We start from the raw sequence: 26,607 nt of genomic DNA, 5'->3' as shown, positions 1-26,607 counted from the left end.
TCAGGGAGCCCCACATTCAGGACACAAAGCTCTTTGCTCAGGTGCATCTGACGTGTAAGTACATTACACATATAAACCATGGATTTGAATACCTTGATTCTCCTACAGGATATTAGATGCTGAGTGGTTACTCCAGTGATACCAGAAGTTGCAAATTTCAAGACCCTCTTCTATCAACTGTACTCTGCAGTTCTAGGTGGAAATCCCCAGTAAAGGGGTTGTCTAACTTCAGCAAATGGCAAAGTTTATACAAGGCACTTATTAATGTATTGTGATTGTCCATATTGTCTTCTTTGCTGGCTGGATTCATTTTTTTCATCACATTATACGCTGCTCATATCCAGGGATTATGGCCACTGCTGCAGCACAGATACGAGGTTGACGGGAACATGCATGGCTATGTGCGCTCCCACAGTCCCGGCCACCAGAGAGGTCAGCGATTTTTTTCCATAGTGTGCAAGCATGACCACCGATGCTACATTACAGGGTGGTCATAACTCCTGGTTCCGAGCGGTGTATAATGTGATGGAAAAAAGAATCCAGCCAGCAAAGGAAGCAATATAGACGATCACAGTACATTAGTAAGTGCCTTGTATTAACATTTATCATGTAGAGAAAGTTATTTGTTGAAGTGAGACAACCCCTTTAAAGATGAATATTAGTAGGTACTCTGAACATCTTAGTGGTAAAAATGAGAAGCAGCAGAAGAGTCTCACTCACCAGGACATTCTTGAAATAAAGCACCCAAAGAACTGCTGAGCTAGCGACTCAGCAAGACATCTTCTGGTCAGCGGCGTCTGGTCAATGACCATTGCGCTGTGCAGTAAGTTTGTGCTAAGAAACAGTAAAAAAATAAAATTATTCAGAATTAAAATTCAGTTCGTTTTCCTGTAATACAAAGAAAGAAGAAAAATTAAGCATCAGTGTCAACCAGTCAAAGGAAGCCACTGCAGATCAAAAGCAGCATGTTTGGTGCCTCCATATCATATCGATCCCTCCCGGTTGCACTCAAAGCTCTGCTGAATTACATTGTCTGGACCGCTGAGCCACGCGCACATGATGTAGCGGACCTTCTGAGGACTCTATCTGCAGTACTACGGCAAATTATAGTCCTTAATCCAGCTGACCGACTCAAACAGCGCTGTGTAGCTGCATTTATAAAGATTTATAAAGATTTTCTGCACATTATGCAGCTACATCTCTTAAAGGGGTTGTGTCACTTACTAATGTATTGGGATTGTCCATATTGCTTCCTTTGCCGGCTGGATTCATTTTTCCATCGCATTATACACTGCTCGTTTCCATGGTTACGACCACCCTGCAATCTATCAGCAGTGGCTGTGCTTGCACACTATAGGAAAAAGGACCAGCCTATGAGCGCTCCCATGGTCTTAGCCAGCAGAGAGGCTGGTACTTTTTCCTATAGTGTGCAAGCATGGCAACCGCTGATTGATTGCAGGGGGGGGGGGGTCATAACCATGGAACGAGCAGTGGAAAATGCAATGGAGAAATGACTATAGCCAGCAAACAAAGCAATATGGACAATCACAATACATTAGTAAATGTACTTTGTATTAACTTCCTCTACATCAGGGATCAGCAACCTCCGGCGCTCCAGCTGTTCTGAAACTACAACTCCCAGAAGCCTTCTTTCACTTCTGTGGGAGTTGTAGTTTCATAACACCTGGAGTGCCGAAGGTTGCTGATCCCTGCTCTACATGATAAATACCACTTGCTGAAGTGACACAACCCCTTTAAATGCAGCAAAGTACATTACACTGTTATAGCTCTCGCTATGATTTGCCAATTTTTTTTTGGAGTAAGGAGTGACACTTAAAGGGAATGCGTATATGAAAAAGAAGATGGCTTCGGCAGCATGTAGCAATATCAAAAACTTCTTTATTTGTACCTCCAGACACAAATGGCAACGTTTCGACTGTTCACCAGTCTTTGTCAAGCCTAATGACATCAGTGTTGGTAGGCATATAAATACCCCCCATAATAAAAAACACGCCCCACATTTAAATCAACAAAGCTAATCATTGTGATGGAATAAATCTGTACAGGTTGTTACTTACTGAAACCGGCATGGACTCCCTCCTCCTCATGTGCGCCACAGCGTGTTATTTACTCCATTGCACAGCCGCGGCTCACCGGCTACACATGCCGGAAGTGTCGTCAGTTACCATGACTACGGCAGGCGTTGACGTCTCCGGCCAATAGATAGCCAGAAGAGAACATTGTCGTCATCATCTGCGCGACGCCCACGTGACACCCCACATGGTGCGCACAACCGTGCGTCAATCTCATGGGTCACATGGGCGGCGCAGCCAATGGAGACATAGTGCAAGTGTCGGAGCCATGGAAACCCCGACGCCGTGGACTGCGCAACTTGTCCTAAGGTGATGTGCATGATCCATATGTCAACATGCACACAATGGGTGACTGGATGAACATTGTCAGATCAAGATCGCAACAATGATCACCACATTCTCCCTAACTGATGCCCAAATCAAACAGAGGTGGAGACCATGTCCGGCGTCGCACATCATTATGTATAGCCCATATTTCAAAAATGACACCCATCAGACAATAAAAGGCATTATATCATACAATTATAGCAATCACTATAATGGGGATGTGTTATCACATATAAAAAAAATAAAATAAATTTATTATAACAAATTAATTAATGATGTCCCTATACTGAAGAGGACCATCGAACGACCCACATCAGTCGATGGATGTAACGTTAAACTCCAAGTTTAACCCATAGGGTTGAAGGGATCTAAGGGTATGGATCCACTTAAGTTCCTTTTTCCTTAAGATCGCCTTCCTATCGCCACCTCTTCTCAGATATCCAACGCTGTCTATTGCTCGGAATCTTAATTGATTAATAGCATGTTTACAATCAATAAAGTGTTTGGCAACCGGTTTGTCAATGGCTCCTGTTCTAATAGTACTCTTATGCTTATTAATCCTTTCCCTCAGTTCCATTGTGGTTTCACCCACATATATTAGGCTACACGGACACTGTATCATGTAAACCACATCTGTGGATTTGCATGTGAAGTGTCCCTTGATCTTAAATCGTTTACCACTATAGGGATGAGTAAAACCATCACCTCTCATGATGCAACTACAGTTGCAGCAGGAGAGGCAAGGGAAATTACCATTCCTAAGTGGTGCCAGTCTTTTCTGTTTGTCTAAATCCTTACCTCCTATGTCCGCTTTAACCAATCTGTCACGTAAATTACGGGTCCGTTTATATGCCATCATTGGGGGGACAGAAAACTCTTTGACTGTTGGCAGTCCTTTCTGAAGGATCTGCCAATCCTGGCGTAAGATGGCAGCAATATTGCGGCTGTCACCCCCAAAGATGGACACAAAAGGAATACGGGCAGACTCTTGTTTCAGTGGTTTTCTCACCAATGTGGATCCACGATTCATGGAAGTAATCCTATGTTTGGTACGGTTAATCAGCTGGTTAGGGTAGCCTCTCTTTATAAATTTTCTACACATCTCATCTATTCTGTAGTCAAATTGGGTGTCATCGGATACAATCCGACGTACCCTTAGTAACTGGCTCCATGGAAGAGAATTCACCATGGACTGAGGGTGATTACTGTTGTACATTAGTAGGGTATTCCTATCTGTAGGTTTCTGGAATAGATCAGTACTGATCCTTCCATTGTGCACCTGAACTCGGACGTCAAGGAACTGCAGCTCACGGGCAGAATGCATCACGGTGAACTGCAGGTCCCGGACCCCAGAGTTCAGGTGCACATGGAAATCCTCCAGTTCAGGTATAGTGCCTGTCCAAATCAAGAAAATGTCGTCGATGTAGCGCCACCAGCACAGAACCCTCTCAAAAAAAGTGGAGCGATACACAAGCCGATCCTCGACCTCCGCCATGAAGATGTTAGCGTAGGTGGGGGCCATATTGGACCCCATCGCCACACCACGCTTTTGCTGGTAGAAGGTGTCCCCAAAGAGGAAATAATTCCTCCTCAGGACCACCTCCAGGAGGGCGAGGATCAACCGGCGTGCCCCAGGAGAGAGTTCTGTGCTGGCAAGGGCCACATCGACGACACCCAAACCATAAGAGTGGTCGATGGACGTGTACAGCGATACAACATCGAAACTTGCAAGTAAAAATTCGGCAGGCAAAACCAGTGCGTTCAGCTTAGTCAGGAAATGGCCAGTGTCTCTGATATAGGAGGGGGCCGTGGTCGCATGGATCCGCAATACCCTATCTAGAAAAATTGATATGGGATTAAAGATGGAGCCCCTGCCCGACACAATGGGTCGGCCAGGAGGATCCATTAAACTCTTATGGATCTTTGGTAGAACATATATTACAGGGGTAATTGGGTGGCTCACATGTAAAAAATTATAAAGTTCATCATCGATGACTCCTTGGCTAAGTGCCTCATCCAACAATACCCCTATAACACCTGCTATATCAAACTTCGGATCCTTGTTTAGTATCTCATAGACATTAACGTCCCCTACCTGTCGTGTGATCTCATTAATATATTTACAGGTATCCATGACGACCACGGCACCCCCCTTGTCAGCTGGCTTAATGGTTAAATTTACATTGCTTTCCAGTTCAGACAAAGCCCGCCTCTCAACCTGGGACAGATTATGCCTGAACTGGTCAGTACCATCCTCCCTCAATTGGTCAATTCGTTTCCTGACAAAGCTGATATATGTTTCAACCACATGGTTATTTTGCGGTGGCGAAAAATAACTTTTGTTACGTAAATCAAAATCTTTACACATAAGCGTATCAGTGGGTACAGTTGGTGGACACCTGGATGTATCGATGTCTCTCATTGAGAAAAAGGCTTTAAGCCTAAGGAGTCTAAAGAACTTTTGTAGGTCTAGTTCAAGTTCGAACCAATCACGTGGGGTAGTGGGGCAGAACGTCAGGCCCCGGCTCAATACATTGGTTTGTATATCATCAAGTTGGGAAGATGAAATGTTCACAACTAGGTTCATTTCCATAGCCCGCGCCTCGTTATCCTCCCCTGTGGATGGGAAGAGGCTTCCATGGGTATAGGGGGAAGGGCCCTTGCTGGATCGATGGTGTCTCCTACCACCCCTTCTGTATCGCCCTCGCCTCTTTTTCGGCCATGGCCTAAAAAATTATTGGACGCACCTGACTCATCAGCAGAGTCGGACTCACCAGTGCTGAAGCCAAACTTGCCTTGATCAAAGCGTTTCCCACGTCTCCGCCGGTTAAATCTTTGTGATTGAGACGTCTGCCAATTGTAAATTTTACCAGATTGGTAATCATCCAAGTCTCTGTGCCACTTATCCCTTTTAATGTGTTCAACCTCGGATTTGTGCCGCATAACGTGTTGATTCGTTTTTTCTTTGTAAGCTGTAAACTCCTCGCCACTCATCAGGTCCCGAATCTGGGTTTCCAAATTGGTTGTAATTACCTTCAGGTTATCCACTTCTTTCTGTAGATAATCTATATTGAGCAACATCAACTCGAAAGAGTATTGATTATTTATTGCTTCAAAAGCTTTGCAAAAATCGCCGTTGGCAGGGAATAAATTCGGGCGAAGATTGGACCTGAGGCCCCTTGGTATTCTTTGCTGTTTATAATACTCTCTCAGAGTTATTAGGTGTAACCCCATGGTATTTAATCTCTTAAGATCTTGTTCAGCTTTACGTTTCAAGATATCAACCGAGGGGGAACTTAAAAAGGTTACATCACCTCCATCGACATTAATCAGCCGCTGAATGTCCTCCTCAGTATAAACGTACATGTGTCTTGACGAGGTATCCATGTTCTTACTTGGACCTGGGGGACCCTCCATGGTGTATATAACTCCACGATTTTCAACCCCCTGGTGCACGCCTCCCGGATCAACAATAGATAAACGTGAAAGTGTAGAAGCAGCACCTTACGGTCTCAAGATAATGCGTTGTTCAATGCAGCAGCCTAGCCGTAGGCCCTTGATCCATCAGGCCTTGGAATACGTATATAAAAAGGAAGATGGCTTCGGCAGCATGTAGCAATATCAAAACTTCTTTATTTGTACCTCCAGACACAAATGGCAACGTTTCGACTGTTCACCAGTCTTTGTCAAGCCTAATGACATCAGTGTTGGTAGGCATATAAATACCCCCCATAATAAAAAACACGCCCCACATTTAAATCAACAAAGCTAATCATTGTGATGGAATAAATCTGTACAGGTTGTTACTTACTGAAACCGGCATGGACTCCCTCCTCCTCATGTGCGCCACAGCGTGTTATTTACTCCATTGCGCAGCCGCGGCTCACCGGCTACACATGCCGGAAGTGTCGTCAGTTACCATGACTACGGCAGGCGTTGACGTCTCCGGCCAATAGATAGCCAGAAGAGAACATAAATATATTAATGAGATCACACGACAGGTAGGGGACGTTAATGTCTATGAGATACTGAACAAGGATCCGAAGTTTGATATAGCAGGTGTTATAGGGGTATTGTTGGATGAGGCACTTAGCCAAGGAGTCATCGATGATGAACTTTATAATTTTTTACATGTGAGCCACCCAATTACCCCTGTAATATATGTTCTACCAAAGATCCATAAGAGTTTAATGGATCCTCCTGGCCGACCCATTGTGTCGGGCAGGGGCTCCATCTTTAATCCCATATCAATTTTTCTAGATAGGGTATTGCGGATCCATGCGACCACGGCCCCCTCCTATATCAGAGACACTGGCCATTTCCTGACTAAGCTGAACGCACTGGTTTTGCCTGCGGAATTTTTACTTGTAAGTTTCGATGTTGTATCGCTGTACACGTCCATCGACCACTCTTATGGTTTGGGTGTCGTCGATGTGGCCCTTGCCAGCACAGAACTCTCTCCTGGGGCACGCCGGTTGATCCTCGCCCTCCTGGAGGTGGTCCTGAGGAGGAATTATTTCCTCTTTGGGGACACCTTCTACCAGCAGAAGCGTGGTGTGGCGATGGGGTCCAATATGGCCCCCACCTACGCTAACATCTTCATGGCGGAGGTCGAGGATCGGCTTGTGTATCGCTCCACTTTTTTTGAGAGGGTTCTGTGCTGGTGGCGCTACATCGACGACATTTTCTTGATTTGGACAGGCACTATACCTGAACTGGAGGATTTCCATGTGCACCTGAACTCTGGGGTCCGGGACCTGCAGTTCACCGTGATGCATTCTGCCCGTGAGCTGCAGTTCCTTGACGTCCGAGTTCAGGTGCACAATGGAAGGATCAGTACTGATCTATTCCAGAAACCTACAGATAGGAATACCCTACTAATGTACAACAGTAATCACCCTCAGTCCATGGTGAATTCTCTTCCATGGAGCCAGTTACTAAGGGTACGTCGGATCGTATCCGATGACACCCAATTTGACTACAGAATAGATGAGATGTGTAGGAAATTTGCAAAGAGAGGCTACCCTAACCAGCTGATTAACCGTACCAAACATAGGATTACTTCCATGAATCGTGGATCCACATTGGTGAGAAAACCACTGAAACAAGAGTCTGCCCGTATCCCTTTTGTGTCCATCTTTGGGGGTGACAGCCGCAATATTGCTGCCATCTTACGCCAGGACTGGCAGATCCTTCAGAAAGGACTGCCAACAGTCAAAGAGTTTTCTGTCCCCCCAATGATGGCATATAAACGGACCCGTAATTTACGTGACAGATTGGTCAAAGCGGACATAGGAGGCAAGGATTTAGACAAACAGAAAAGACTGGCACCACTTAGGAATGGTAATTTCCCTTGCCTCTCCTGCTGCAACTGCAGTTGCATCATGAGAGGTGATGGTTTTACTCATCCCTATAGTGGTAAACGGTTTAAGATCAAGGGACACTTCACATGCAAATCCACAGATGTGGTTTACATGATACAGTGTCCGTGTAGCCTAATATATGTGGGTGAAACCACAATGGAACTGAGGGAAAGGATTAATAAGCATAAGAGTACTATTAGAACAGGAGCCATTGACAAACCGGTTGCCAAACATTTTATTGATTGTAAACATGCTATTAATCAATTAAGATTCCGAGTAATAGACAGCGTTGGATATCTGAGAAGAGGTGGTGATAGGAAGGCGATCTAAGGAAAAAGGAATTAAAGTGGATCCATACCCTTAGATCCCTTCAACCCTATGGGTTAAACTTGGAGTTTAACGTTACATCTATCGACTGATGTGGGTCGTTCGATGGTCCTCTTCAGTATAGGGACATCATTAATTAATTTTTTATAATTAATTTTTTATATGTGATAACACATCCCCATTATAGTGACTGCTATAATTGTATGATATAATGCTCTTTTATTGTCTGATGGGTGTCATTTGTGAAATATGTGCTATACATAATGATGTGCGACGCCGGACATGGTCTCCACCTCTGTTTGATTTGGCCATAGTTAGGGAGAATGTGGTGATCATTGTTGCGATCTTGATCTGACAATGTTCATCCAGCCACCTATCGAGTGCATGTTGACATATGGATCATGCACATCACCTTAGGTAAGTTGCGCAGTCCACGGCGTCGGGGTTTCCATGGCTCCGACACTTGCATTGTGTCTCATTGGCTGCGCCGCCCATGTGACCCATGAGATTGACGCACGGTTGTGCGCACCATGTGGGGTGTCACGTGGACGTCGCGCAGATGATGACGACGATGACGACAATGTTCTCTTCTGGCTTCTATTGGCCGGAGACGTCTACTGCCTGCCGTAGTCATGGTAACTGACGACACTTCCGGCATGTGTAGCCGGCGAGCCGCGGCTGCGCAATGGAGTAAACAACACGCTGTGGCGCACATGAGGAGGATGGAGGCCATGCCGGTTTCAGTAAGTAACAACCTGTACAGATTTATTCCATCACAATGATTAGCTTTGTTGATTGAATGTGGGGCGTGTTTTTTATTATGGGGGGTATTTATATGCCTACCAACACTGATGTCATTAGGCTTGACAAAGACTGGTGAACAGTCGAAACGTTGCCATTTGTGTCTGGAGGTACAAATAAAGAAGTTTTTGATATTGCTACATGCTGCCGAAGCCATCTTCTTTTTCATATACGTATTCCAAGGCCTGATGGATCAAGGGCCTACGGCTAGGCTGCTGCATTGAACAACGCATTATCTTGAGACCGTAAGGTGCTGCTTCTACACTTTCACGTTTACTTAAAGGGAATGCGTCATCAGAAAATGACCTACTGTTCAACCCCTTAAGGACACAGACCCATTTTTAAAATCTGACATGTGTCACCTTATGTGGTAACAACTTTAAGTCTACTTTCATACTAGAGTATCTACTTTCCGGTATTGAAAGTTGCAAATAAGTCACAATGTCGCTCCAGGAGGAGGGTGGAGTAGCTTCTTTAGACAGAAGTAATAGGTTTAAGGACAAGCCAAATGCATCAAACGTGTGACATTTGATAAGGCCTCTTTCACACTTGCGTTGTCCGGATCCGGCGTGTACTCCACTTGCCGGAATTACACGCCGGATCCGGAAAAACGCAAGTGTACTGAAAGCATTTGAAGACGGATCCCAAGGATTCAACGGAGGACGGTAAGGTGGTGCAGCATGAACTACCACCTGCAGAAAGGTCCGAACCGCAAAAGCGAAGCCAAGTTCCTCTTAAAAAGAATGGAAAGGGCCGAAAATTGCCCTTTGAGAGAACTGTGAGCCAGCCCCAAGTCCATGCCCAACTGCAGGAAAGACAAGAGTCGCCGCAAAGAGAACCGAATAGGAAACAGCTTGTGGCATTCGCACCAACTAAAATAGGATTTCCAGGTCTGGTGATAGATCCGGGAGGACGACTGCTTCCTAGCACGAATCATGGTGTGGACAAGAGCATTCAAGAAACTCCGAGCCCTTACTACGGCGGCTTCAACAGCCATGCTGTTAAATGTAGAGACTTTAAATTCGGGTGGATGATTGGTCCCTGCAACAAGAGGTTCAACCGAAGGGGAAGATGCCAGGGTTCGTCGGCGAGGAGGGAGACTAGAGATGCGTGCCATACTCTGCATGGCCAGTCCGGGGCCATGAGAATGACGGGCAGATCTTCGGACCTAATTTTCCGGAGAAGACGAGGAATGAAAGGAAGAAGAGGGAACACGTAGTGAAACATGAACTGACTCCACGGAATCACTACGAGCCAGAGGACCTTTGAATCTTGCAACTAAGATTTCTACCTTGCGGTTGAAGCGGGAGGCCATGAAATCCACATCTGGCCAACCCCACCGCTCACAAATTGCGAGAAAGATCTGCGGATGCAAAGCCCATTCGCCCGGATCAAGTCTCTCCCGGCTTAAAAGTCGGCGATCCAGTTGTCGATGCCGGGAATGTGAACTGCCAACAGAGCTGGGACATGGCTCTCTGCCTAGGCTCCAGGTGCCACCCTGGTGGTTGAGGTAGACTGCCGTGGAGTTGTCGGACCGGACTGGACTCGAACTGGACACGGTCTGTCCAATGAAGCACAGGGAGACGAATCGCCCGAAACTCCAGAATATTCATCGGAATGGAGCGTTCCTCACGGGACCAGGTGCCCTGAACAAAGAGATTGTTCAGTACTTCCCCCTCAGACCCGTCCATCGTCAAAACTATCCAGCAGAGTAGAAGGAAGGAGCGGCCCGACGTCAGCATCGGGGAAATCAACCACCACCAGGGTTTCTAGGACAATGCGTAGGCTGTCCACCGTTGCCCGGAATGACGGACCCTTGATCAGGATATCGTCCAAGTAAGGCATTGCCACTATCCCTCTGGCATGAAGCAGAGCCATGAACGAGGCCAGAATCTTGGTAAAGACTCTGGGAGCTGTGGCAAGTCTGAACGGGAGGGCCACAAACTGGTAATGAAAAGGTCCCACCGCGAAACCAAGATATTTCTGGTGACTGATGGGAACATGGAGGTAGGCGTCCTTGATGTCTACCGAGGACAGGTATTCCCCCGGTTCCATGGGTGCAATGACCGATCTCAGGGACTCCATCCGGAAGCGGCGGAGCCGAAGGAACCAGTCTAGGATGGGACGGACCGTACCCTCCTTTTTGGGGACCACAAAGAGATTGGAGTAGAATCCGCAAAAACGGTCTTGAGCCGGAACAATCACTCCCTGCCGCAGAAGGGTGAGAATAGCCTGAAAAATGGAATGGCCGGCGGAGGGAGAGGTCGGGGGAGACTAGCGAAAAAAACAGGGCGGAGGTAAGGACCGGACCTCCAGTTTGTAACCCTCAGAGATGACTTCTCACACCCAGGCATCTGAGACGTGAGCCAGCCAGACATGCTGGAACAGATGAAAATGACCTCTGACTCGTCTGGAGGGCGCCGGAGACCACACGTCATGCAGAGGAGGACTTGAGGGTATAGGGCTTGGAGCCCTGTTGGCGAGCACGCCAGTAAGGGCAAGGCTTGAAAGATGGCTTGTGCTTCTGATCTCGCGCAGACTTATCGGCTGGCAGCTTGGGGCTGGAAGAACTCAGAAAGGGCCAAAAGGGAGGTCTTCGCTTCTTCAACCTGTTGAAGCGCGCCCTGTTCTGCGGCAAATGGGTGCTTTTACCCCCTTGTAGCATCAGAGATAATCTCATCCAGACACTTGCCGAAAAGTCTGCTACCAGTAAAGGGAAGGAATGTTAAGGCCTGTTTCGAAGCATTATCTGCCGCCCAGCAAGATAGCCAAAAGGTACGGCTAATAGCCACCAAAAAGGCTGAAGAGCGGGCCATAAGCCTGGCCGCGTCCAGAGAGGCTTCACAAAAGTAAGAACTGGCGTGGGAAAGCTGCAATGCAATATCTGAAAGTTTCTCTGAGGAGTCCCCAGAGGTGAGGCCCTGACGTAACTTGTTTGCCCACTCGGTCATAGCCTTGCTAAACCATGTAGAGGCAAAAATAGGGCGCAGGGCAGTGACAACTGCTTCAAAGGAAGATTTGGCAAGAGATTCCAATTTTTTATCTCTGGGGTCTGAAAAGGAAGCCTCATCCGCCATAGGCAAGGTGGCATTCTTAGCCAGGCGGGATACCGGAGGGTCAACAACAGGACAGGACGACTACTTTTTCGTTGAATCCTCTGGAAAAGGATATAAGATGTCTAAGTGTTTCGGCAAAGCAAAACGCCTGTCCTCTCCTTGGAAAGGGAGGAATCAAACTCCGGGTGGTTGGGAAAAAAATTTGGCGAGCGACAGGATCGCCTGAGGGCAAAACTAGATCCGGCAGATGAGAGCATAGGGTCCTCAACCTGTAAGGTTTCTATAACCGCTGCAATGAGATTGTCTACCATAGCGGACAGTTTGGAAGACTGGTCCTCAGGTGAGAAAGTCAGTGTCAGCGTCTGACAACCTTTCCTCAGAACACGCCTCTTCTACTGAGGACACATCGGAGTAAACGGGGGAAGCAGACGCCCTTCGAGGAGAGAGTGGTCTGGCCCGTTTTGCAGGACGGCCGCGATGGGGATTAGCAGAAAGGTCCCCAGAGTCTGACTGGTCGGAAGTTGGCCGTGTGGCCAAACGCCCCAATATTTCCACAATGGCCTTGTTGGAATGAGAAACGTCCTGTATCATCTTAGCCAGGGAGCGCACCCACTCCGGTTTTACCATGGGCTGTGCAGGAGGGGCGAGTGGGTCATGAGTCAGAGCCACTTTGCGGTGGAGCAAAGCACGAAGAACATAGGGGATCCAAATGACCAGAATGGAGTTTTGAGCGAAAAGAAGCACAGGCAAAATGTCGCACGGAAGTGACCACCTACTTTGGGGCCTGCGGTCTGGGCTCGGACATAGTGAGTACCCTGTAGTGACCGGTAGGAAGATGAGGGGGGTAGGTTAAACCCTGTAGGAAGGGGAGAGGGCTTACCCGGCCTGTGTCCCTAATGCAGCTTGTCCAGAGGTGCCTTGTGCCAGAGTTCTGCAGAGGTCCTCTTGAAGCAGGAAGTGGGCGGAGCGAAGAAAAAAAAAGCGCCAAGAATGCGCGCCAGAAGACAGATGAAGGAGGGGGAAGCAGAGAAAATTCATGCGCTGCCCCCATGAAGAAGTCGGCCCACGGCGATAACAAGGGGTAGCTGCCGGCCCGATCCATCCATCCCCGAGGGAAGAGAAGGGAAACAGTCACCCTAAAAAGAGGCCTCTCCATCCTTTTATTATAGCAGTGCTGCCGCTACAAGCCCCGGCTAAATGGAGATGCCGGCTGGGAATGAAGCACCTGCCGCGGGGAGCCGGATCGGGAGTAGGCCGCAGAGAAGTCGGGGCCTCAATTACAAGCAGTCCCGGCGGAGAACAGGACCGGGAACGCCGAGATAACAGAGATAGAAGGTGGCCCCAGAAGAAAGGACCCCGTTACTGAGAGGCTCCCCCCACACCCCCAACAGGAGATGCCACATGGAGGAATCAAGGCCTCTGTGGGGGTCACAGGTAACCTGAGAAGGGGAGGGAGCAGGATGAAAGGGGGGTTTGGGTCCAAGAATACTCACCCGTCTGGCGTGTTCTGCCCCCCTGGTCCCAGCCGGTCACCACCTTCGGTGTGCAGCCCCTTGGGGAGGGCCGCTACACCAGAAACAGAGGGGACTTATCGTGGGCGGCCTTGGTGACCCGAAGGCTGGCGGGATGCAGAGGCTTTGGGAACCTCTGGACATTCTGGTCTTCTGGAGACCCAGAACGAGCAAGCTTGGATGGAGACCCACTGGTCTCACGTCTCCTGGGTGTGCAGGCAGTAAGGACTGCCTGTAACCCAGCTAAGAAAAAATAAAAAATAAAAATCAGACCTGCAAAGCAGTATTTTAGCTTAGTCCCTGTAGGAAGGGTATAGCTGAAGGGAGGAGCTCACACTTTTGTGCTTAGTGTCTCCTCCTAGTGGCAGCAGCTATACCCATAGTCAAGCCTGTGTCCCCCCAATAATACAGATGAGAAAAACGATTTCTTTGCATCGCAATATCTAAGACCCATAGCTTTGTTATTTTTCCATCAACGTAGCAGTAAGAGGGCTTGTTTTTTGCGGTTATGTCATTGTTTTATAATTTTTGTTTTATTTACGGCATTCACCATATGGGATAAGTAATCTGATTCATTCATAGACCAGGTGGTTACCGACTTAATACCAATTAAGTGTACTTTGTTTTTTGTTTTTTCACATTTTTTTTAACCATTTATAAATGTGTGGATACAGATTGTTTTTACCTGAAATTTTTATTTAAATTTGTTCTGTTTTTTTACTTTATTTGAAATTTATTTTGTTTCTCCCAATTGGAGATGTGATGATCCAGTGATCTGATGGCTAGTGAAAAACACTGCAATACAGTCATCTATTGCAGTGTATTGTACTGTCAATTTAAGGGTCCATTAATACATCCGTATGCGTTTTGCGGACCGCACATCGCCGGCATTATAATAGAAAATGCCTAATCTTGTCCACAATTGTGGACAAAAATAGGACATGTTCTATTTTTTTCGGGAACGGAAGTGCGGACCTGGAAGTGCAGATCTGCATTTCCGGATCCGGGCAGCACATTGTGCGGCCCCATAGAAATGAATGGGTCCGCAATTCCGTTCCGCAAAATGCCTAACACTGACATTTGGCCTGATCAGTCCCTGCAGCATTCGGTAAAAGGCAGGCTTGGAGGCCTTTGTAAGGACTTTGCCAGCACCGATCTCTGCCATTGCATCAAGGTGTCAGTTGTACGTTACAGACAAACACCCACTGCTAATTGCAGCGGTTCAGTTCCTGAGCTTCTGCCATAGCCATGCCATAAATGTACTGCATGTGCATTAATGTACTGTTTGCCATACCGTTTATTTTTTTTCATGTCATTATTTATATATTTTAAAACATGCATATAATCCTACAATTTTTCATGATTTCCTGTTCTGTACAGGTAAGGCTACTTTCACACTAGTGTTCAGGGCTCCGCTTGTGAGCTCCGTTTGAAGGCTCTCACAAGCTGCCCCGAACGGATCCGTACAGCCCTAATGCATTCTGAGTGGATGCGGATCCACTCAGAATGCATCAGTCTGGCACCGTTTGTCCTCCGCTCCGCTCAGCAGGCGGACACCTAAACGCTGCTTGCAGCGTTCGGGTGTCCGCCTGGCCGTGCGGAGGCAAACGGATCCGTCCAGACTTACAATGTAAGTCAATGGGGACGGATCCGTTTGAAGTTGACACAATATGGCTCAATTTTCAAACTGATCCGTCCCCATTGACTTTCAATGTAGGGTCTGGACGGATCCGTCTGAGCAACTTTCACACTTAGAATTTTTTCGTCCACAGGCAGAACTACAATGACAGATAACACCTCTGTATAGATAAGAGAGGATCCACCAGTCACAATAGGTGATATCACAGCTTATCAGCTCGCTCATGTCCTCTGCACAGGTCACATAGCATGCCTAGAAAACACTCCTATAGAAGTCAATGGGGTCTCCTCGTGTTCTGTGTGACTATGGCCCATGTAGGTGCTGTCAAAAGACAGGAAGTCTTCACATGCCTAGTGACAAGTGTGAAAACTGTGAGATTTTAGGATTTTGTTTTAAATATAGTGACAGAATTTCTTTTTAAAAATCAGCAAAACTTCTTAAAAAATGTGTTTAACATAAAAACGTCATTTAAACAATAGGTAATTTTCTGATGACACATTCCCTATAAAAGGGGTTCTCCAAGAGTATAAAATGTCTCCTCATGTGCCGGGCACCCCACATGGAATATACTTACCCCGGTCTCCGCTGCTGCTTCTCCCTGCATACAGATGAAAACATCCGGTGTCGGGCGGGGAGCAGCCAATGGTGGGAGGGGGCTAGCATCGCAGATGACACTAGGAAGGCTCGTCCCCGTCCACCATTGGCTGCTCCCCCCGACACCGGATGTTTTCATCTGTGTGCAGGGAGAAGCAGCAGCGGCGGTGTGGGAACCAGGAGCGGCGCCGGGAGAGGGGTAAGTATATTCCATGTGGGGTACCCGGCACATGAGGGGACATTTTATACTCTTGGAGAACCCCTTTAAAACTGTACTGGATAAATTCAGGTAAGCTAAAAAGTTATTAAAGGGGTTTTCATATAAAAACAACAACATTTATCATCTATGCACAGGATAGGTAATAAATGCATGATCACTGGGGGGGGGGAAGGAATCACCTGAAAATACTCATTGATGCATAAGTGGTGAGCTCGATATAGGCTTCATCTACAAACACAGTCTTGAAACAGGAATAAGGGTATCGGCAGGTAAGAATCTCCTCGTAAAACTCAAACACCTCATGGAGGTAAGAAGTTGTGTGCTTCAGAAGCGGCAGCAGCTGTGGTAAACAGAAGTGAGTCACCTGGAAGGGGAAAAAAAAAGCAATATAAGAGCCTGGAGAAAATGGGAACACACCTGTACTGGAGAGGGCTCAGCACCAGTGAGGCCTCCTCTTCAATGAACCCTTTGGAAGTTGCGGTGACCACTGCAATCACTTGCGATATATTCTGCTTATGTGCTATAAAAGCATAGGATGAGAACATACATTTTAGTAATGCCAATTGAAAAACTAGATTTTGGTGAAATCTCACCTGTAAAATCTCTTTCTCGCGTAGTTCATTGGGGGACACAGGACCGTGGGTATAGCTGCTTGCTGCCACTAGGAGGTGACACTAGGCTGAAAAGTGATAACTCCTCCCCTGCAGGCTATACCCCCTCCAGCCTGGAGAGAGCATATCAGTTTGTGCCCAAGCAATAGGAGTAGGAGGGAAAAAAAAAAAAAAACACATACAGTTAACAACCAATAACTGACAAACGTCAGTCGGATTAAACCAGAACTAAGGACCATACTGGCCCACCAACCGCCATTATTTGCGGCAAACAGAATACTGGGTGGGAGCTGTGTCCCCCAATGAACTACGCGAGAAAGATTTTACAGGCGAGTTCACAAAAATCTAGTTTTCTCGCTCGTATCATTGGGGGACACAGGACCGTGGGTCATCCTAAAGCAGTCCACGGGGAGGGAAATAAATCACACACCCATGGAGAAAAGACGCCCTCGAGGATGCGTAATCCGCTGCCGCCTGCAAGATCTTGCCGCCTGGAGCAGCAACAGTCGATGTCTAGGAAAGCCCCCGGAAAACCCAGTGAACTAGCCGGAAGACCAAGACGCTGCCTTCTAGAAGCAATGCCTGGAGTAGATGAACCCAAGAAGTGCCGACCGCTGGTCGGGCAGGCCATAACTCCGCTAAGAAGTAACAGTCAGGCAGACATCCCAGGAAAAAACATCCCGTTGGAAGTATTTCCAAGAGAACCAGGTAAAAGTCCACACAGCGGAACGCGCTAGATATGGACTAGCAAATCTCAGAGGCCAAAATGGATGGCTGATGGAGAGCCCGCCCTTAAAAATACTAGGGAGAAAGAAGAGAAAACCATGTCTGAGATGACCTAGAAAGCGGCAACCTTTTGCAAGAAAGAAGATACTGGGCGTAGCACTGCCTGATGCAAATGACAAATGGACGTACAAGAAGGCGATATTAACTCGGAAAGCCGCCGGATGGAACATCCCGCCACCCAGAATGCCGCCTTCCTAGAAATAAAAAGAAAAAGAAGTCCCAGAGGGAGGGCTTGTTTGTCCCTGAAACGCCTCCAGCGATCTACAGATCGTTGGGACGAAGCCAGTTGCTGGCCACAACTGTGGAAGCGGAACCAAAATCCAGGTCCGCAGGATCCTCCTCTGGGTAAAAGAACACCCCTTAGGAAGTGGTAAATTGGTAGACTAATGCCCCTAGAGCTATCAGGCTTGTGGTGAGACTTCTAGCAAGAGAAGCTGCTTGAGAAACTACTGAGAAAAAAATTCCTGAGCCAGGCATGCCCAACTGCAGGCCAAAGAACCAATACCTCGGATAAAGGTAGAAGCAAAAAAAGAAAAAAAAAAAAAAAATGATGTGAGCATCACCGGTGATGGAAAGCCCATAAGTGACATATATTGACCATACGTAGACACTGCCCGGAAGGGCAGATGACCAAGGTAAGAGAATACTCTCCATGGAAAAAAATAGATCCCGGATTCCATAGCTATATAACCCATTGCTACCGGTCGAGTAGACCGAAGGGAAAGATGGTCAGCCATCCAGCTAGAGGAAGGACAGGAAAGAAAAGGGGTGTTCCGTTCTAGGAACGAAACCCCTACCAGTGGTGGCAAGGCGTGACAGACACCCGTTCAGCCCGGCGTGTGGGGACCCGTAGTCCACCCCCAGAATGAGCAGTGAATGGAATGACCACCATCGGCTTGAGGTGACACAGAAGTAATCATATCTGAAGGAAGGTATCACTGTAGTGGTAGACGAGTGCTGCAGGGACTAAGCTACCCAGTAGAGCGCACCGAAAGTAAGGTGCTGATAGCTATGGCATTTACGCCAATGCAAAGTCCGAGTTGACAACACAAGAACAACAGTTGTCAGAGCAACGGACGATTAACAGAAATGAAGACCATTAAGAGGCCAGGGAAAAGCCCATTGCCATCAGAGACTGGCACTTTACAGAATCTCTTGGTAATGTAAGACGCCGCCTGAGGAGGAGCCCATGCAAGGGAAGCCACCAGAGTAACGCAAACGCCATACTCCAGCAACACCGTAGAGGATACAAATTCCAGAGTCAGAAGAAACCGCCGTCTGACGAAGGAACTGTGCAGTAGGAACCCTAACATGTAGTGGAGGTGCAAATACCCCTTGTACAGTAAGAGCTACAGCATGCTCCTCCAGCGTAAAACTGAGGGAGAGGCCTAAGGACACCCAGAAGTAGCATGGCACCGTGCCATCTCAGTCAAGTAGAGTCATCCTGAGGCACTCCGTCTAAAAAGGGGGCAGAACAGGAGCAACCGCCGAAGCAGTGCCAGGGTAGAACCCCTATCTGAGGGGGGCTGTCCACTGCCGCGAGTTCGGTCTCCGGCCCTAATGTGAAAACTTCCCCTGCTTAGAAGAACACGCCGTAGTAGCCATTACAGAATGCTAGCAAAACACCCCCACCTAATAAGGAAGAGTGGTGGCCCACCTGTGAAGGAAACCAAGGTATCTAGTGTCGTGGCTTCGTTGATTAAAGCATGCATAAATGCTCAGAGATTTCCTGCTAGTTTCAGAAGGGGTAATGCCACGACCGTTGAATAATATTCAGTGGTAGCGCAATCCTCCGTCAAGGAAGGAAGGTAGCGAAATAATCAGAACCGTATCCAACGGTAGTGTAATAACCCCTCCTATGGAGGGGGTAACACCTACTGTAAGCACTGCTCTCAATGGAAGTGCAATTACTCCACCTATGAAAGGTAGAAAAATATATAGGAAGCACTGTATCCTGAGTTAGCGCAAGTACCTAACCTATGGCAGGGAGTAATGCACCCAGCAGGAATTGACCCCAATGGTAGAGAATTATGGCCCTATGGAAGGGGGTAATGCATATGATTAGTCCTGTACCCGGTGGGAAGAGAAATTCCTCCACCTATGTAAGGGGGTAATGCTTACGGTAAACACTTCCACCCGCGATAATGCCATAACGCCTCCTATGAGAGATGCTAATGCATAATGCCAGTACCGTACCCAGTGGAACAGCAAATCCGTCGACTACGGAAAGGGGGGACGAGAATAGCCGGCACTGACCAGTGCTAGTGCAGTCAGTCCACCTGTGGAAGGAGGGAATACAAAAGGTAAGTTCCAGTAGTAATGCATACAATCAGTACTGCTGGTAGTATGGATGCAATCATAGAAGATTAAACTGGATTAATATCGGAGTCCGCAGAACTGATCCCCTGTTCCCTAATGAGGAAGGGTGGAGGTGTGGAGGAGACCGAGGAGGAAGTGTCCTGCTCTGACCCGCTCGTGCGCAGCTCTACCTCTCAGCATCTAGCCATGGCAGTTGCAGGCTGTGTCGGTGGTGATATAACAATCAAACCACCCAGGAGGTGGAATTGGCATCTCTACATGACCACTCACGGGATTGTGTGGGCGGTACTTAAATCAACCCACGACACATGAGGGTGGATTGGGAAGTTCCAGAGGTCCTCCGTTGGATTGCGCAGGTGGATTATCAACCAAATGACCCAGGAGGGTGGATTGGGAATCCTTCTTCAGCTGTGCTCCACTGGCTTTGTGCAGGTGGAGTATAATCAACCAAACGGCCTCAGAGGGCGGATTGGGAATCCTTAGCCTGTGCTCCCCCTGGCTTTGTGCAGGTGGAGTATAATCAAACAAACGGCCTCAGCGGGCGGATTGGGAATTCTTCAGATGTGCTCCCCTGGATTCATGCAGGTGGAGTATAATCAACCAAACGGCCCCGTAGGGCGGATTGGGAAACCTTCAGGTGTGCTCCCCTGGATTCGTGCAGGTGGAGTATAATCAACCAAACGGCCTCAGCAGGCGGATTGGGAATCCTTCAGCTGTGCTCCCCTGGATTTGCGCAGGTGGACCGTAGTGCGGATTGGGGAGTTACAGAGGTCCTCCACTAGATTGCACAGGTGGTGGCGCATATGAACCAGACGACCCAGAAGGGTGGTCTGGGAGTTCTTCATGTGTCCTTTATCAACCAAACGGCCTCGGAGGGCGGATTGGGAAACTGTGAGCAATCCTCCACTGTCCAGATGTCCAGATAGGACATGGGCCCAGTCCCATACCCCACCATCAGGGTGGACCTGCGGTGATGTGGACTGAGGGGGGCAGGACTACCTGTGATGCCCCCGCTAAATGAATAAGAGGCAGGAAGGGGTTAAATTTCCTAAACTTAAGGTATTTGACCTGCAGAAAGGGGACGCTACCACAGAGAGACTTGGATCGGTGGGCGGATGTGTCCACTCGCGTCCACCTGCCGCGGGAACCCATCCCGTAGCCGCAAAAAAAAAAAAAAGCACGGGCCGAGTACCGGTAGGCCCGAAGAGAGGCCGGGGCCTAAATTTTCGGCGCCCGGCCGAACAAATAGCCGGCCGGGAAGCGGAGTGTCCGGAGCGGCGCTCTCAAGCGCCCTGTTTGCATACCGGCCGCGGGAGCTCACCCCGCAGGCCGGATAACGTGAGGCTGTAGAATGCTAGAAATGCGCCCTTTAGATAGCGGACGCAGACCCCGCAGGCCGGAACGAATATCCGGAATTAAATAACTAGATAGGTGAACCCAGGCCCCAGATATGGACAGAAGCCCAAAACCTACATTGGGGACTGAGGTAATGTGGGTCCCTCACCAGGGAATGGCCCACTTTGAAGAAAAATGTCCTCCATTTTATGATGAGGTGACCAGGGGGAATGGGAGGAGGATACTTACCCAATCCGGACTACTCACCCCATCTTCATCCTCTTCTCTTCACCCTTTCTCAGAGTACCAGCAGGGTCACCTCTTCAGCCCCTGGCACCTGAAGTGGCAGGGGACTGGAATGGCGGAGGGTCTCGCCGGATTCAGGTGACCCCTTGGCTGGCGGGAAACAGGGGAGCTGGGCTGCTCTGGTCCGCTTTTGTTTCTTGGGAAGAGCGAGCAGTGAGGGATTCCGACACCGGCCTTGCTCCCGGGGTAGACAGAGTGGCTAGGCTACTCTGTTTCCCCAAACCTAAAAAGGAAAAGATAAATAAAAGTAAGCCGCCCTGCAAAGGCAGGGAGGTCTGCCTCCTACGACACTAAGCTAAAAACTGATATGCTCTCTCCAGGCTGGAGGGGGTATAGCCTGCAGGAGAGGAGTTAGAACTTTTCAGCCTAGTGTCGCCTCCGAGTGGCAGCTATACCCATGGTCCTGTGTCCCCCAATGAGACGAGCAAGAAAAGTTGTTTTCACATTTAGTTCTATTTGGGTTAATAGGATAAAAAAAAAAAAAATTGGGATATATTTTACATATTTATCCCATATTGTTCTACCAGTAACTGGAGCCATCATACAAACCCCAGACACGAAGGACCTACCCTGACTAAAAGTGGCTGTGCTACCCCTGCTCTCTTCTGCCCAATTTGAAATTGAATGTGAAGACACGTTACTGCACGGCAACTATCATGCATAGTCCAATTCAAATCAATGTGACCTATGCATATTTGCTGGGGTCAGACCGTTGCCTCCCACCTGGAGTGCGGAACCGTCTCTCCATTCCCAGTGTAAAGGCGGCTTTAGATGCTCCGATGTACAGCAGCAGCAGTCGGCTGCTTGTTCAATGAAGGAAACCACTGCATTTACATTCAGCGATCTCCTTCCCAGTACGAGGACAAGAAGTCGCTATTGCGATCACTCATCCTCATACAGAATCATTGTTTCTGGGCTGCAGATCGATATTTAGTGAGCACGATCTACTGCCCAGAAACGATAATCTAAGTGCCTGCACAAACGACAAGATCGCCCGATGAACGAGCATTTCATTTGTTCATCAGGTGATCGGAGGCTCATTTAGACGAGCAGGTTTTCGGGAACGGGCGTTCGCAGTAACATTCGCTCCCGATAATCTGCCCATTTATCGGGCAGTGTAAATCCACATTATGGTTGAACGAAAGAGAAAGGGGTTGCACAACCCCCCATGAGTGTTCCAGAGCTCTATCCTGTTATGAGCCATGTACTTGCGTCAGCGAAGCTTGATCAGGCCAAGATTTCAGCCTTTGTAAATGAATGATTTTTATCCACTGACAGCAAGCAGAGATCAAGAATTGAAAAAGTAGACTCATAAAAGGTACAGAACTTTGAATAAGCTTTATTAATGGAAAAGTGGAAAACCTATTTAAAGAGATCAAAGCTAAATAGGCATAATAAACCATAATTACCTCATGCATATAAGGGTCTACGAGAATTTCAAAGGGCCCCACGGCAAGAGAAATGTTTGGAGATGCAGTTGGGATAGGGAGCGTGTAATGAAAGATCTTCTTCCTCATGTCGTGTGTGTAAACAGTTTCCACAAGATCTCCATTAGACACGGCCACCATGGACGCATCTACTGTAAACTCCAACTTCCAGGTGCACAGTTCTGAAAAGGAGTCGACACAAGGAAACCAGAACCTAAAAGGTGAAAATGACACACAAAGAATTCATCACAAGGACACAGTGAGGCGGAGGTCATATCGGGTGCTTCTTTCATAGTTGTTGTGCACTTTTTTACGTTTATGTGATGATAAAAAAGGTATGCATTTTACCACAAATTGCCACGGTTTTGTAATGCAGGTTTTCAGCCACGCAGCTTCTACAAGTGAACCTAATGGCCTCATTGTTCAATGTGTTAATGCGTCGGTACCATGTATGTATTTGTAAAATATAAACTTAAATGAGTAAAAACAGGTGTTGTTTGGGGGGTGACTTAAAGGGGATTTCTGGGACTTAGGTCATCAATATTAGATCATGGGGATCCAAGACCCTGCACCGCTGCTAATCACCTTTTTTGTGCATAAAAATAGGAAAAAAAAGGAGCGTGATTGGGGATAGTCAGAGTACAAGGGAAGGTGGCTGGCTAGGCCACTGGTGGGGGGGAAGAGTTGGAGAGGAAATGGAGAGGTGAAGAGAAGACGGTGTGATAGTAGGGAAAGAGGATGGGTGGGGGAGGGGGAATAGGGCACCAAGGTCTACCCACAAAAAAAAAAAAAAAAAAAAAAAAGAGACAAAAAGACCAAAAATAAATGGAGAAGGGTGAGGCTGCTCACACTAAATTAAACTTGTAGTCCAAGTCGGCCTGACTCGCAGTAGCAATAATCTTTCAAAGCATTGTTGCCTACACTGAAAAGGAGGGAACATATAAGGTCATGGGGGCTTCTCCAGTTGATCTTACACATGGCTCCCCCATAACACAAATCTGTGGCATGGAGGCTTAAAGGATTGAAGCATTTCTACCACTCATACTAGTGGGAAAACTCCTATAAGGGCTCATGCACACAAGTGTATTTTTGCGGCCTGTACAACTGGCCAATCAATCAGACAAGTTATAAAAACGGTATGGGGTGCTTAATTCTGTTGTTTCTAATGTCATGCAGAGTGACAGCACATAATTGTCCTTCTCTCTAGCCAAGACCAAGGACTAAGAATCCACATTCTCGGTAATGGTGAGAGCTCCAGAGGTCGGATCCCAAATCTTTTGGGGAGTTGTTGTTGTTGTTGAATTTTAGATATTGAGGTGATCTAAGTGGTTTTCCAAATCTCAAATGCAAGATATATGTACCTGGTGGAATTCTGGTATCCATAGGAAAAGACATGAGCCCCTCTCTCCGCCATACTTCCTTCCACATTGGGAACTACAAAATGAAGGCCACCTTTCGGCTGGTCCAGGGAGAACTCAATGTACACCTTTAGCACCTTTAACTCTGAAAGGTTGAGAGGAAAGAGTTATTAACACTTTGTTAACCGTGCTCAGAATTTGAGCTGTGTTTAACATGTCAAAGAAACGTGTCAGATTACAATATTGATTGGGTTCTGCGAACGCTGCGGCATTTCAGAGAAAACTGTTTTGAATGTATTATTTATTTATTTTACGCACTTATATAGCGCTGACATATTCTGCAGCGCTTTACAGACATTAGCATCGCTCTCTCCCCAATGGGGCTCACAATCTAAGTTCCCTATCAGTGTGTCTTTGGACTGCGGGAGGAAACTGGAGAACCCGGAGGAAACCCACGCAAACACAGGGAGATCATACAAACTCCATGAGAGAAGAACAGGAAGAAGAATCCACTGGGCGGATATTCTTGCCTGGTCAGTCCTGGAAAACAGCCCAGGAAAACCATGATGCAAAAAATATTTTGGTAGCCCAAAAAAATATATTATATATTAAATAAGCGGGCGATTTTCCATTTTTGCAATTTCATTTTTACTCCCCGACTTTCCTGAGCCATAACTTTTTTTATTTTTCCATTCACATAGCTCAATAAGGGCATTTCTTTTGCTGGACATGTTACTGGAAAAACAACTCTAAATGTGGTGGAATTGGAAAGAGAAACAATCCTGCCATGGGTTTTGTTCTTACGCCATTCACTGTGTGGTAAAATTGACCCATGCCCTTCATTCTCTGGGTCAGTGTGATTATAACTATACCATATTTACAAACCGGATTCCAAAAAAGTTGGGACACTATACAAATCGTAAATAAATACTGAATGCAATGATGTGGAGGTGCCAACTTCTAATATTTTATTCAGAATAGAACATAAATCACGGAACAAAAGTTTAAACTGAGAAAATGTACCATTTTAAGGGAAAAATATGTTGAATCAGAATTTCATGGTGTCAACAAATCCCCAAAAAGTTGGGACAAGGCCATTTTCACCACTGTGTGGCATCTCCCCTTCTTCTTACAACACTCAACAGACGTCTGGGGACCGAGGAGACCAGTTTCTCAAGTTTAGAAATAGGAATGCTCTCCCATTCTTGTCTAATACAGGCCTCTAACTGTTCAATCGTCTTGGGCCTTCTTTGTTGCACCTTCCTCTTTATGATGCGGCAAATGTTCTCTATAGGTGAAAGATCTGGACTGCAGACCGGCCATTTCAGTACCCGAATCCTTCTCCTACGCAGCCATGATGTTGCGATTGATGCAGAATGTGGTCTGGCATTATCTTGTTGAAAAATGCAGGGTCTTCCCTGAAAGAGATGACGTCTGGATGGGAGCATATGTTGTTCTAGAACCTGAATATATTTTTCTGCATTGATGGTGCCTTTCCAGACATGCAAGCTGCCCATGCCACACACACTCATGCAACCCCATACCATCAGAGATGCAGGCTTCTGAACTGAGCGTTGATAACAACCTGGGTTGTCCTTGTCCTCTTTGGTCCGGATGACATGGCGTCCCAGATTTCCAAAAAGAACTTCGAATCGTGACTCGTCTGACCACAGAACAGTCTTCCATTTTGCCACACTCCATTTTAAATGATCCCTGGCCCAGTGAAAACACCTGAGCTTGTGGATCTTGCTTAGAAATGGCTTCTTCTTTGCACTGTAGAGTTTCAGCTGGCAACGGCGGATGGCACGGTGGATTGTGTTCACTGACAATGGTTTCTGGAAGTATTCCTGAGCCCATTCTGTGATTTCCTTTACAGTAGTATTCCTGTTTGTGGTGCAGTGTCGTTTAAGGGCCCGGAGATCACGGGCATCCAGTATGGTTTTACCGCCTTGACCCTTACGCACAGAGATTGTTCCAGATTCTCTGAATCTTCCGATGATGTTATGCACAGTTGATGATGATAGATGCAATTTTTCGCTGGGTAACCCCTTTCTGATATTGCTCCACTATCTTTCTGCGCAACATTGTGGGAATTGGTGATCCTCTACCCATCTTGGCTTCTGAGAGACACTGCCACTCTGAGAAGCTCTTTTTATACCCAATCATGTTGCCAATTGACCTAATTAGTGTTAATTGGTCTTCCAGCTCTTCGTTATGCTCAAATTTACTTTTTCCAGCCTCTTATTGCTACTTGTCCCAACTTTTTGGGGATTTGTTGACACCGTGAAATTTTGAATCAACGTATTTTTCCTTTAAAATGATACATTTACTCGGATTAAACGTTTGATCTGTCATCTACGTTCTATTACAAATAAAATATTGACATTTGCCATCTCCACATCATTGCATTCAGTTTTTATTCACGATTTGTATAGTGTCCCAACTTTTTTGGAATCCGGTTTGTATATAGTTTTTCTTGTGTTTTAATACTGGAAAAAAAAAGCTTTGGAAAAAATTTACTTTTGTCTTTTCAT

General features: G+C 47.1%; 1 protein-coding gene across 1 annotated transcript in view; it reads right to left on the bottom strand.

Annotated features, from left to right (window-relative positions):
• Positions 1-26,607, bottom strand: part of TAF2 (TATA-box binding protein associated factor 2) — a 124,715-nt gene that overhangs the window by 79,983 nt on the left and 18,125 nt on the right. The window contains exons 5-8 of the mRNA XM_044295370.1: positions 24,077-24,218; positions 22,698-22,929; positions 16,111-16,295; positions 721-834 (exon numbers count right to left, since the gene is read on the bottom strand). Of these exons, the coding sequence (XP_044151305.1) occupies positions 721-834; positions 16,111-16,295; positions 22,698-22,929; positions 24,077-24,218 (673 nt within the window). The remainder of the gene's footprint in view (positions 1-720; positions 835-16,110; positions 16,296-22,697; positions 22,930-24,076; positions 24,219-26,607) is intronic.

The sequence above is a fragment of the Bufo gargarizans genome, chromosome 5 (assembly GCF_014858855.1).
Source record: "Bufo gargarizans isolate SCDJY-AF-19 chromosome 5, ASM1485885v1, whole genome shotgun sequence".
NCBI lineage: Eukaryota > Metazoa > Chordata > Amphibia > Anura > Bufonidae > Bufo > Bufo gargarizans.
This window is presented reverse-complemented; position numbering and strand designations above follow the sequence as displayed.